At 37.6% G+C, this 13,629-nt stretch overlaps 1 protein-coding gene across 1 annotated transcript in view; it reads right to left on the minus strand.

Moving 5' to 3' along the window:
* LOC141758678 (rho-related GTP-binding protein RhoN-like) overlaps positions 1–8,748 on the minus strand; it is a 33,295-nt gene extending 24,547 nt beyond the window's left edge. The window contains exons 1-2 of the mRNA XM_074620296.1: positions 8,413–8,748; positions 6,331–6,418 (exon numbers count right to left, since the gene is read on the minus strand). Coding sequence (XP_074476397.1) covers positions 6,331–6,418; positions 8,413–8,520 — 196 coding nt within the window. The 5' untranslated portion in view covers positions 8,521–8,748. The remainder of the gene's footprint in view (positions 1–6,330; positions 6,419–8,412) is intronic.
* Between the last annotated feature and the right edge of the window lie 4,881 nt (positions 8,749–13,629).

Below are 13,629 nucleotides of genomic sequence, written 5' to 3' on the forward strand. Positions count from 1 at the left end.
CAGACAATTAATTAAGAATGTAAAGGTCACCCCTGGAGTCTGTCTACTAATATAATTTATGACCTTTTTAAGAGTCACATTGGCAAATTGGTTATAATTGACCAGATGCGTGCGAAATTACACTCAGCACCAAGTCCTTTTTTTTTTTTTTGTCACAGCCCATAAAGACAGATTAGAGTGAGTCATATGTGGTATCTGAACTGCCAGGACACGCCGGGTTACGGATGGAGGCAGCATTGGGATTTTTCAGAGGAAATGAGAAAAAGATTTAGTGAGAAGTGGAGGAGAGACATAAAGACAGATAGAGAGACTGACAAAGAAAACGCAAGGTAAGCTAATCAAGTGCAAGAGTGCTGAGAGGGCAGTGCCCCAATAGAGTGGGACTCCTGACCTTGGCTTGTTGGAAACAGAGTGGAGAAGAGACCGGTGAGAGGTTGGCAGCCAGAGTTATAAAGAATGAATGAAATTAAAGAGAGGAAAAGGAAAAAAAGTGCAGAGAAGGGTAAATCAAGTCATGAAAACTGGGTTATAGCCGAAGAGGTCGGCTGGGATCCCATTTTAAGTTCGCAGTCTTGTTATTTATTTCATTTGGAGACCAAAAGGTCCCTCACTATACAACTGCTGCGTCATCACAATCAACAGTGCTTGCAAATTGAGACTAATTTGTCTTTTTGTTTTATGGTCATTTGAGCTAACAATTGCTTTTTGATGACTCCACAAGGCACATTGCACATTAAAATATTGCGGAAGCTTCTTTCAAAGGACAATTTTACTTATTACTTTAGTAATTTGTTATGAGCAGAAATTATTTTGTTTCCCAACAGGCTTTCGACTTCAAATGCACATTTTTTTTTCAGCACCGTGCAGCACAGAGCAGTACAAAAGGGAAACTGTAAGACTCTCAGAGCGTGGGATGCAGCTTACAGTTTAGTTAAAGAGGGTACGGCATGATCGACTTTAATGTATTTCTTTTTGTTTTTTGGGAAGAGAGATCAGAGGTGGGGGTGGTGTATGGTTCGCCATTAGGAGGGTGGGGGGATATAGGGGTTTGTTTTAGGCCTGGAACAATTAACCCTGCTTGTGTTTGTACGTGTATGAGGGCGGTGGATGTAAAAAGGGGTAAAATGTACAATGTGTAATTATCTTCTTGTGCCAGAGCCACACGGCCACAAGCATGAATGAGATTGACGTCGCTGTACATGTTGCTGTATGTCAACTTACAGAAATAACAACTTAAATCAGTGTTTGCATTTGATCGTCTTCAAAAAGTTTAACTGGTGCTTGCTACTACGGCTTTTCCTGTTGACCCACTGGTGTCGGATCGGCACTCGGTGTCGGCCAATACCGCAATTTCAGGTATCAAATTACCACAAAACTTTTATATCTGCAAAACTTTCCAAGAGTCAAGAAAAGCTATATTATATTTAACATCATCCCAGTAATGTTTATGGGCCGAGTGGGAACACGTGGGGAGAAAAACACGTGTGTAAAAGCAAACTAGGAAGCGGGGAAAACTTTTTTGGCTCATGCGCTAGACGAACAATTTTCATTGGAATGAATGGGCGCTATTGCTACTGATTGGTTTGGGCAACCTCCCAAACAGAGTTGGCCAACATGAACACTATGTCACAAAACAAAAGAACAGTTCAGTCTGATTATCAGGCCTGGGCAGAGAATCATCTCAAAGCTGGCAACTGCCCCGAGACCCCAGGACCTCGGAGGGCCGGAGGCTTCCAGATTCACCATGTGGCAATTTTGTTATTTGCAAATTAGTTTGCTAATACTGTATGCACCACTAAAGCACAATATAAACTAAAATATTAGAGGCCTTAAGCTGACACCACCTGTGTGTTGACTCGTAGACCTTGTGTTGTAGGAAAGCCTTTATTGTTTGTTTATATTACATGATGATATTCATAAATGAATTTGAGTTTAATCAAAATATCACAATAACTGCTGAATTACTAATTGCTAACTAATATATATGCAGTTCATTCAGAGTGGGAGAACGGTGAGGCTGGTTTGTCAAGGCCAACAATACACTTTGAAACTCATCATATTGTTCTGCCTCTTGATCTTGACTCAGCGCCACATACAACCCCAGCATGATGAAAGACAGAAAAAGAAAGCGATGAGGATGGCAGAGAGATTGAGAGAACGATGAAGGCTAACAGAGATGTACGCAGAGTAAACCGAGGGAGGAAATTAGTTTGGCAGGAAGACAGAATAAGAAAGAAATAGAGTTTAACCTACGAGGCAGGGAGTGTGAAAGCGAGCATGTGAGGATGTAGAGGAGAGAGGCAGGAGGCTGAAGAGGCGGTGGGTGGTGTAGCGAGATGAAGAATGAAGGAGACAGGGGGCAAGTGTTTGGTCACACAGCAAGTGCCTGATTAATTAAATCCACTGTTTGTTTCTGCACAATGAGCGGGCAGCTCGGAGGCTCGGTCTGGCACCTTGCCTAACGCTCTCTCACTCTCACAACACTCCTTATCTTCTTATCTGCCCTGTAATCTGTTATCCACACAGGAGCTTACAACTGTGATGAGTTTGTGTTCTTTTTATCATCTGTATTTGCATCCGCTGGTGCTCTGAAGCCACTTACAACAAATCTGTTTTGTTGATAGGCACATTTTGTAATGAATTTGATATGCAGTTGGTACCACTTTGCCACCAAAATGATAAATTAAACTGTTTTGATACTTAATCAAAACTTAATCGTAATTTTTCTATAATGTTTGTTAGATTTTTGAGTTTCAGTTTTTAGCAATTCCGGTTCCCTTGTCTGGAAGTCAATGTTTTTTTTTTAATGAGTTTCTAGTTAGATGCCTGAAATAAGGTCTGTGGTTAACACAAGCTGAAGAGATTTTAACATTTTGTTCTACAACATAAAATACATCAATGAATACCCCACTCGTGAATTTTGAAGCCGTTATACGTCTTTAAAAAGGCGGTTGCTAACAAGTGGCTTAATGAGACTACTAAACGTCATCACGCCGACTCGTCCTCCTTTACAGCCTTGTTGTGTATACTCATGTTCATGCGACCGTGGTGTAGTCCGTTTATAACCTAACATTAGCTTTTTACTTCTAGCGATTGCATTCACACTTCAAAAATCATAAAAGTGGTGTTCATTTGTAGAGATCTTGCTGAACAAAACGTGTAAGTATCATAAACCGTTTGTTTACCACAGTATTTATTTTCTGCAATAATCCAAAACCCAATGGAAAGATCCCATTGCTTTTTGTCGAGGGAACCAGGGCGATTCTAACTTCCTGGTTGGCCTACAAAAATACGTCATTCCTGGAGCCCTCTATGGTCGCAAAATCGATATCGAGGTATTTGGTCAAAAATATTGTGATATTTGATTTTCTCCATCTCCTAGTTTCAGCCACGGCCTGTCTCCCACTGGTTCGGTTCACCTGCGGTCATGCAAACTGCACACACCGGCCACGCCATACACAGACAAACTGAATGCTAACAAACATTTGCCCGGCTGTCTCTTACGCATGCCTGCACATGCCTGTGAATACTCACACACACACACACACAGTCTCCAGCAGACGTAAGTACATTCTCAAACAAAACTGTGGTTGCATAAGAAATAGCAAATGTAAGTAAGAACAGAAGTTCAGAACTCAAGGGTATTACAGCCACTGTTACAGCAGCGCACACACACAAAACCATCCTTGTAAGCACGCCAAGTGACTGTAATACCCGTATTGAGTCATTAGTAAGACGAGGCAGGTACCGGGGGGGACTGTGGTAATACTGATGTAGGTGCCGATGCACCTGTCTCCTGAGACAGACCCAGAATAGCTCGCAGGGACGCTGCGAGGCAACGCACACAATTCCTCTCAGAGCTGGAGGAAACCAGCTCAGGTCAGACACAGATCACCTGCCATAATCTAGAGCAGTCAAAGTTTGTTTTTGACAGAAATCCAATTAATTATATTTAATATATAAGCTAGATGTTTCCCCTCGTTTCCAGTCTTTAAGCTAAGATAACCATCCACTGTCTGTAGCTTCATATTTATTATAAACACATGAAAGTAGTATCTATTTTCCAAAATGATGACCACCAAGGTATTTTCTTTACCTTTATCTCTACTACTTTCAGTAGAATTTAGCATATTTTCAAAGTTATAGCGAATGGTTATTGCTTTATAAATCAATAAAAAGCCATTAATAAATGCGGTATTTGGGCTGCCAGGTTGTAAAAATAATCAATTTTGGCTGGTGTGTATCCTCCCATAAAGCTTTTATAAAGTATTTCTTAATAAAAGTAATATCTTTTCTTTAAAGTATACAGCACATAGAAATAGATTTTGTGTTAAATGTATTTATGGAGAAGGCTTAGTGAGGCTTTGCTGACAAAACACCTTCCATCTTATCCATGCAGGTAGACGCATTCACACCTGGGAGAGCCTCCGCTATTTTTCAGCCTCTATTGTCTGCGAGAAGATGCCTTTAATATGACATCATAAAGTCCCAAATGGCACATGAAATTACTGTTTAAGCATTCCTTTGGTGTAATTGTTATTATCCACCATGCAGCTCAGTGCGTGTGTGTGTGAAACAACCAGCAATTTCAGAGGGTGTTGTTCAAACACAGTGGAGTGGCCTCTCCCACTGCAAACCAACAGGCAACACCAGCCTCGGCAGCTGCAGCTCTTAATCTCCAGCTCGTCTAGCTGGTCTTTCTGTGTGTCTGCATGGGCGGAGGTTAATGGAACGCTGGGCATTAAAGCCGCTCTCTGTAGTTTGTGCGAGAACAAGTTTTCGGGTGTCGTTATGTAAGTGGAAATGAAATGCGAAAGGCCCTGAAGTGGAGAAAGTTAGCTTATATGCAGAGACTGAGAGAATCCGACTGTTTGAGCTCCACAAACTCTCAGCTCTTTGAAGCTGCCATGGGTAGAAATGGAGCAAATATGATTAAAAAAATATATTTTTATTAAACGTTATTTTTATCCCGAGGGGGTGCTCCTAATGGCATCTGCAAGATTTCACAGGAAAACAACGAATCAGAGCCGAGCTGGGGCCTTGCCGTCTCTGAGCAGCTGTCAATCACTCGCGAACTCCGATCAAAGGGTCAAACTAGGCAGCGCTGATCAAATATGAATCAATATTCTGTTACTGTAATAACTATTCCTCACCTCAAATGTTTTCAGAAACATTTCTTAGTGTACTTTTTTAGCTGTAAAATTAGATTTTTTGTGACTCTGCAGCCATGTTGAGATCAGTTCGAGGAAATACCAAACGCCGCCCACCAGCCGGAGCAAACTTTCTCATTTTACAGCTAAACAGTACACTACAAGATGTTTCTGACAACATTTGAGGAGAGAACTAGACATTACAGCAACAGAATATTGATTCATATTTGATCAGCGCTGCCTAGTTTGACCGTTTGATCGGAGTTCACGAATAACTGACAGCTGCCTCCGTTGAATGAACAGCCAATAGGAACGCTCTCTCTCTGAAATGACCTGTGATTGGTCAAAGTCTCCCGTCACGGGCTAGATTTTTTAAAGCCTGAAAACAGAGCCATGAGGAGGTGCAGAAGTCTAGTTATCTGAAAGGTTATCATGGATTTTTTGCCCAATGATGCCAAAAACATTCTGCCTACTGAAGCTTTAAGTTTAATCTAAAAAAAATGCTAAATAACTCAACTAAATAACAACATTATGACATCAATCCTCGCATATCACAGTTCTGAACAGCTGCCCCAAAGCCATATCAGCACTACGAGTCGACAAACAACTTTTCCATCAACATTTCAACACACTCAAGATAACTGGAAAAACCTGCCATGTTGCATGCATTTGACAATGATGCCAAATTGTAACTGTAATAAAAGTCCCTGTTTGCAGCCAGATTTACAGCTTTCATAAGTGATGATTGTGCTGTGACAGCTACTTGGAGCCGGCATGTGCCGAATGACAAGTTGTTTATCCTCACAGAGCTGATATAACTCTGAAGCGGCTGTTCAAAACCAACTACAAGTGTCAAATTTACTCTAAATGTGGCGACAGGACTGACGTTATATAAACACTGTATGGAGTTCTGTGTCTGCTAATGTGAATCTATATTGAAAAACATAAAAAAGTGTCATTCACTTCCAACAAATTATCCTGACGCACTCTTAGTGGTTGCTAATGTTTTTGGCCCTCAGCCTGGATGTTGTCGAACGCTCCGAGGAGTCAGATGCTTTCCAATCTGGAGCGCCTGTTACTCCTTCACGGGCCGATGACGCGGCGCACCTCTCTCATCACATTGGCATGATAATCTTGACGCCACACAAAGGGGTGAAACCAAAACTCAAGTGCGTCTTACCTGAAGTGTCCCACATGTTGAGCTCGATCCTCTGTTTGTCGATCTCGAAGCTGGCTGTGTAGTTCTCAAACACCGTGGGAACATAATTCTGTAAGGAGACACGTGGGGCTAAAATTAGAAGAAAGCTCAGAGGGGTGTTGTGTTAATTTAAATCAACATAATTTAAGGTAGACAAGAAAACTATTACTTCAGTGTGTGTGTAAAGTAGGTGAGGCCAATTCTGAGCTTTGACCTATTTCCAAATTCAGACATTTAGGTCACCAAGCTTTGATTTCATTACCCTCAACAGTTCAAGAATTTCAGTTGCAAAATAAAGTACAGAGGATATTCTAGTCTTTCTTCTACTTTTGGATATCATACATTTTTTGTTATTTTCGATACAATACCTGCCAATTAAATGTATTTCCCCTTATTGTTTATCTATTATCATCAATACACTGTAAGCATAGACAAAACCACAACTCAGACTTGATTATAATTTGCGATTTTTAGGTTGTAGCAGGCTCAGTTTTTAACCTATGAAACTAAAAAACCTAAGGAATCCATTGGTTCCAAACATGTCATACTAGCTTGTCCGAGGAGGTTAAATAAAGCTCCAAAGTTAAGCTAAATTTTGGCGAGGAAAAACTGGTATGGCCATTTTCAAAGGAGTCCCTTGACCTCTGACCTCACGATATGTGAATGAAAATGGGTTCTATGGGTACCCACGAGTCTCCCCTTTACAGACATGCCCACTTTATGATAATCACATGCAGTTTGGGGCAAGTCAGAGTCAAGTCAGCACACTGACACACTGACAGCTGTTGGGCTTCAGTTTGCCATGTTATGATTTGAGCATATCTTTTGATGATAAATGCAGTACCTGTGAGGGTTTCTGGACAATATTTGTCATTGTTTTGTGTTGTTAATTGATTTTCTAATAATAAATATATACATACATTTGCATAAAGCAAGCATATTTGCCCACTCCCATGTTGATAAAGAGTATTTAATACTTGACAAATCTCAATTTAGTTTTGTTTCTAGTCCCACATGAAAACGTTATAATTGTACATTTAATTCTGTTCCACACACTCTACAGGCAGGTGTTGATTCAGTATGATTAGAAGCAGTTCAGCTCACTGTTTGTTGTTGTTGTTGTGGTCAAACCAGTGATGTTTCAGTATATTTACAGACCAGACTGCTCCTGCAGCCACCGAAGCTCTCCATGCGCAAAAGCGCACAGAGCCAGAGATTTCTGTGGCAATAACTAGGCACTGATCTGGCTGTTTTTACATTTATAGTAGACCACAAAGATCAAGCCAAATTCTTATTACAGAGAAACACATAACCTGCGTGAAGAAATCACCCATGGGCATGACTGCATCTAATTTAAATGACGTCAATAAAACAGGAACAAAACTTTAGTTTTAATTAGACATAACATAACACTAAACATAAACCAAAATAATATAGAGAATGTGTAAATCACTCCATTACAACATTGTGCATTCATTACAATCATTGTTACTTCTAAGCAGTAACAATGTACCATGGTTGTATAAGAGCAAATGCCAAGCAGCTGTTTACTTTACTTATCTTTAAATCGAAGAATAAAAAAACACCAAGCCGGTTTGCATTAAGAAAGAACAAAACACTCCTTAATTTATATTAAAATCAACCACCACATACAATGAAATCTGGCTGAAATTTAAGCTTCTAATTAGCTTCCTAATTAGATTAATTAAATGGGAATAAGGTTTAAGTGTCAGTCACTTCCCATAATTTAGATGACATGACATATATTTAGATTGTTTATTATCACTATTATGTAGTCATATTATTTCTTTATATTAATCTTGTCTCTAGGTGGAGGCTTCAGATAAGCCCAGTGGGTTTTTTGCCTCTTCATACACTTTATATTATTCATTTAATTGTTTTGTTATGTTGTATAGTCTTAAATTGTGCAAAACAAATAAACAAACATCAGCAGGTTTTTGAAGTTTCACAAGAAATGTCCTGCTGGATGGAGACTCCATCGTGCACTATGTGTTTTTTAGGGACTTTTGCTCGTGTTTATCTTTATGAAATGCTGTCTCTTACCTCTGGGTACGAGTCTTTGGCAAAAACGTGAAGTAGAGCCGTCTTGCCACACTGCGTATCTCCAACCACCACGATCTTACAGCGGAGTAATCCTTTACTGCTCTCCATGGCAACCAGAGTATCACTGAGTGGTTCCTTTCTGCTGCTTACTGCTCATCTAGCTCCAAACTAGTTGAGTGTCTGAAGAGCAGCTTTAAATGTTATAAATATATATTTCTCTCTTGAAGAAGAAGAAATCACTTCAGATCCAGAAACTTCAGCACCGCAGTCTGGTGTAGTTTCGGCCACATGCTCTGCGTAATGCTGCGCTCCTCTCTCTGCTCCACCGGCTGAACTCACTGAGGCTCACTGACAACACCTGTCAAGGTGCGACTCTAAAAAACGCTCTTCCTGTGAGATCCTTCAAAATAAAGCAGTATAAAAAATAGTTGTTTATAAATGTATATCTGTCTAGATCAGGGGTGTGCAACCTTTACTATCAAAAGAGCCATTTTAGGCAAAAAAATTAAGTAATAATCTGTCTGGAGCCGCAAAATGTTTGAGCGTTGTGATGACGGTAACACAGTTTATATTCTAAGTATATAGTTTATAAGTCTAATGCAGTGAGGGCCAAAGAGCAAATGTACTACGGAGTATTAGGGCCACATTGAGGGTAAAAACAGCTGAGATTTACAGAATAAAGTCATAATATTACGAGAAAAAAGTCGTAATATTATGAGAATAAAGTCATAACTTTACGAGAATAAAGTCGTAATATTATGAGAATAAAGTCATAACTTTACGAGAAAAAAAGTCGTAATATTATGAGAATAAAGTCAGAAATTAACGAGAATAAAGTCGTAATATTATGAGAATAAAGTCATAACTTTACGAGAAAAAAAGTCGTAGTATTAGGAGAATAAAGTCATAATATTATAAAGTAGCATAAAATTACTACTTTATAATATTATGACTTTATTCTCCTAATACTACGACTTTATTCTCGAAATCTCAGATTTATTTTTTTTTCCTCAATGTGGCCCTAATACTCTGTCGTACTGTCGTACCATAGACCTACAACAATGATAAAGAGAAATGAAAATGTAAACAAAAAACAGTTATTCATTTCCATTTTTAAAAATCCATAGGGAGCCACTGGAGAGGGGCTAAAGAGCCGCATGTGGCTCCAGAGCCACAGGTTGCTGACCCCTGGTCTAGATGGATATTCGTGGGCTACATGGTAGATCAGAGGTAAACTTTTAACATATGTGGCCTGTGTGCACCAAAACAATATTAGTTGCTTATCTTATGGCCATAATAACCTAACTCTTACCACACAGCCAGATTTAAAGCCATAGTGTCCTTAAGAAAGTAACTAATATGCCCTCAAGCTATGTATACAGTATATATATATATATATATATATATATATATATATATATATATATATGTATATATAAATAGATTTTATTTTATTTTATTGTTTTTAATTAAATTTTTTTACTTGTGTATATTGTTTTTACTTATTTATCAATTTTTTGTATATAATATTTTTTTGCTGTATCTATACTGGCTTATTTTAGATTAATATTAGGTTTGTTAAGTTTCTTTGTACTGAGAATGTTATTATTTGGGACGTTTGTGAATGTTTGTTCTGTTGTTTCAAAATGAACAAAAAAAAACAATAAATATAATATTAAAAAATATATATATATGCCCTCAAGCACCAATAACACTCTATCTAGGTAGATTAGATGGATAAATTCCTAACAAGGTTGGATAATGTAATACATCTATTATTATTATTATATATTTCTGTGCTATTATTTTGAAGGAGACCATCTTACTTCCGGTCTTTCAGTAGCTGATTCTGGTTGTCTTCTAGTCTCAACCAGTGACAGGCATTCATATCAATTGTCCCCAACAGTGAACAGCAGCACATATGAAATGTGGATGTGTTTCATTAACATTACAGAGGAAATCTGACATTTTTTCAATATAGTGAAACCTTTAGGAAATTATATTTTTTATAGAGTGTTATTATCACAAGTGTCACACATTATAGCCTACAATAGGCTGATCATGTATACTTCATATATACAACTTCCTCACATTTTGTTTTTCAAGCTGTCGTAGTCCCTGTACAGTGGAGAGCTTTTAAAATGTACTTTTAAATCAAAGATACTGGATTAACTGGCACGTGACCCTGCATAAAGACCTGTATCCTGACCGTTTGGTAGCCTATGAATAACATTTAACTACATTATTCGCTTTGTTATAGGCTATTTGTCATTTACAATAAGATCAGTGAGCTGGCTCAGATAGATCTAGAGAGAGCTGAAGAGAGTCTTGTAGCTCCATCTTCTGGTCAAACTGAAGTAGTAAATTTACTTTCCACAGGCTACAGTGTAAATGTAGTGAGTCTGATTTCATTCAGTTGTTTATTTTAATTGGGAAATATCATATTCACAAAGCAAAATTGACAAATTCCAAGTCCTTATCTTTATTAAGTTAAATGTTACAGCAATACTGTTTGTACGATTAATAGTAGAAATGTAACGTGATAATGTTGTTGTAATATTCCTGGTAATGTTAACAGTTAATAATATCATCATATTATCAGTTTTCTTGATTTCCATCCTCTTTTCACTGTTGAAGAATTAACTTTTGGATCCTAAATTCAAGTAAAAGTAGAAAAATTAGGAATGGTAATTAGTAAAAGTAGGAAATAAAAAGTAGAAATACTAGTCAGGTATATTCAAAATCCTACCAAAGTAAAAGCACAGAAGTATAATTTATAAAATGTGCTTAGTATCAAAAGTAGTCATTATGCCGCAGAATGGCTCCTGTCCATGTAATGATAATACGCCACTTAATTAATATTGCATTGTACAAGGAAGACAAACTTTAATTTTGTGGAAGGTGAAGAATAATTTTAACCAGTTAATATTCTTTTGTGTAGTTTAATCCAGTGCATCATATTTAATAAGGTCATCACAGGTGAGCACCCTGGTGGCATTATTAAACGCCTGGTGGTGTTGTTAGATGCTGTTTCCACAGCCAATACATTTGAACTGTAATCCCCCAGTCATTAAAGGAGAAGGGCAGACCACATTAATCAAGTACTGATCTCCTTTGCTGTTTGTTTGGGTAGCCTAAAGAAAATCCCAAGTATGCACTTGGGTGTTATTTTATTGTTTGTTTATTTATTTATGTATTTATTTATTTATTTATTATTATTGTGTTATTGTTATTATTATTATTATTGTTATTATTATTATTATTATTATTATTATTTATAAATATTGTATGTTCAAATAAGTGAAGTAGAGTGTAATTATATCAGCCATTTAATAAGTAAAGGCTGTTCATTTGTTGACTGGGAAAATAGCTCGCCTGCTGTTACAGTAACAATCCAGAGGGTGACAGCAGAGGAACATTTTTAAATTAATTATTCTCTATGGCCATTTAGATCATCTTTTCTATTGAAAGGAATCCATTCTAGTTGTGGTAGAACATAATCATTTACAATATCAATACCACTGTATGACATCAATATCTACACAATCATACCAAAACGTGAATGGATTCCTTACAATAAAAAAGATAAAATATTTTCCCCTGAAATGTAGTGGAGTAGAAGAATAAAGTAGCAGAAAATGGAAATACTCAACATTGTGCTTAAGCAGAGTGTGTTCTTATTATATTCCATCACTGTCTCTTTTATTATAGATCAGTTGTTTCTGGAAACATGTTTAAAGTGTAGGTTTCAGTTGTTAAAGTTAGTAAGACATAAATTAATTCAACACTGTAACTCCAACAATAGCAGAAATTCAGATAGTGTCACATTTTCCTTTTTTTTAGGCTAAACTTCCATTTTAAATGAGTTCACAGCAAGTTTAGAAATAACTGAACTGGGTTTTTTTAGAGGAAATGTGGTAAAGAAGAAAATATGTCATATTGGTTGTTATGACAAGATGCCTTGAGACAATAATGTTCACCAACAAGTGGTCACATGGTGCATCAAAAAGCATCCTGTCACTGAAAAACTGTGATCAAAGAGTGTGAAAACACAGAGCATCTGAGAACACTTCAGACATTTCCCTTAGACCAAACTTAGTTACCACAAATGTTTGTTTTTCAACTAAGTTGATGCCCGTGTGGCCCAGTGTAAACATCTGTGCAGACAAATCCTCTCGTTGAGTCTCGGTGACAGATTCTTATGAACTTGAACGGGGGAAAGAAGTGTTCTGACCTTAACATGTGTCTTTATATTAGCAAAAGGAATTTCCTGCCCTTTAAAAATACATTTATCTTTCTCACCATCCCTCTACTTCCTGTCTGACAGACTCAACCACCATGAGAAAGCTGCTCCAGTTGCAGGGTGCAAGAAGTGTGCACAGACTGTGTAGGCACATGTTGGGCGACTGAAACCAGTCATTGCCATTATGAAGGGAAGGAGCTTACTTATAAATATTTCATTTGAGTACGTCTTAATATCAATTACCCAGCTGTGTCTGGTGTTTTAAAACACACACAAAGGCCTTAAATACATCAGAGGTTTTTTATTAGAATAATGGATTACAATGTCAGTTTATGCTGATGCTTGCATGAGGATATATGGGAGGAACCTACCTCAGATTGGTTCCCATTAGGACTGTCAAATTAACGCGATAATAATGCGTTAACGCAAATTTGTTTTAAGGTCACTAATTTCTTTAACGCATTGCGATTTGTAGGTTGTAGCGGGCTCAGTTTTAAAGCTAGAGTGAAGATATGTTATAAATTTAGCTACATTTTGGTCAGAAATGTTTTTCAAAGGGGTCCCTTGACCTCTGACCTCAAGATATGTGAATGAAAATGGGTTCTATGATTACCCACAAGTCTCCCTTTTACAGACATGCCCACTTTATGATAATCACATGCAGTTTGGGGCAAGTCATAGTGAAGTCAGCACACTGACACACTGACAGTTGTTGTTGCCTGTTGGGCTGCAGTTTGCCATGTTATGATTTGAGCATATTTTTAATGCTAAATGCAGTACCTGTGAGGGTTTCTGGACAATATTTGTCTCCTGTGTTGATAAGAGTATTAAATACTTAACAAATCTGCGATTAACTATGAGCAAAAAGTAGTGACATCTTTATTGTCACAACCTGGAGATAATAATTTATTCACATCTGTATGCACTAGATAGTTATAATATTATATGACTCCTCCTGAATAACAAATGGGAGC

The sequence above is a fragment of the Sebastes fasciatus genome, chromosome 20, assembly GCF_043250625.1.
Source record: "Sebastes fasciatus isolate fSebFas1 chromosome 20, fSebFas1.pri, whole genome shotgun sequence".
NCBI classification, from domain to species: domain Eukaryota; kingdom Metazoa; phylum Chordata; class Actinopteri; order Perciformes; family Sebastidae; genus Sebastes; species Sebastes fasciatus.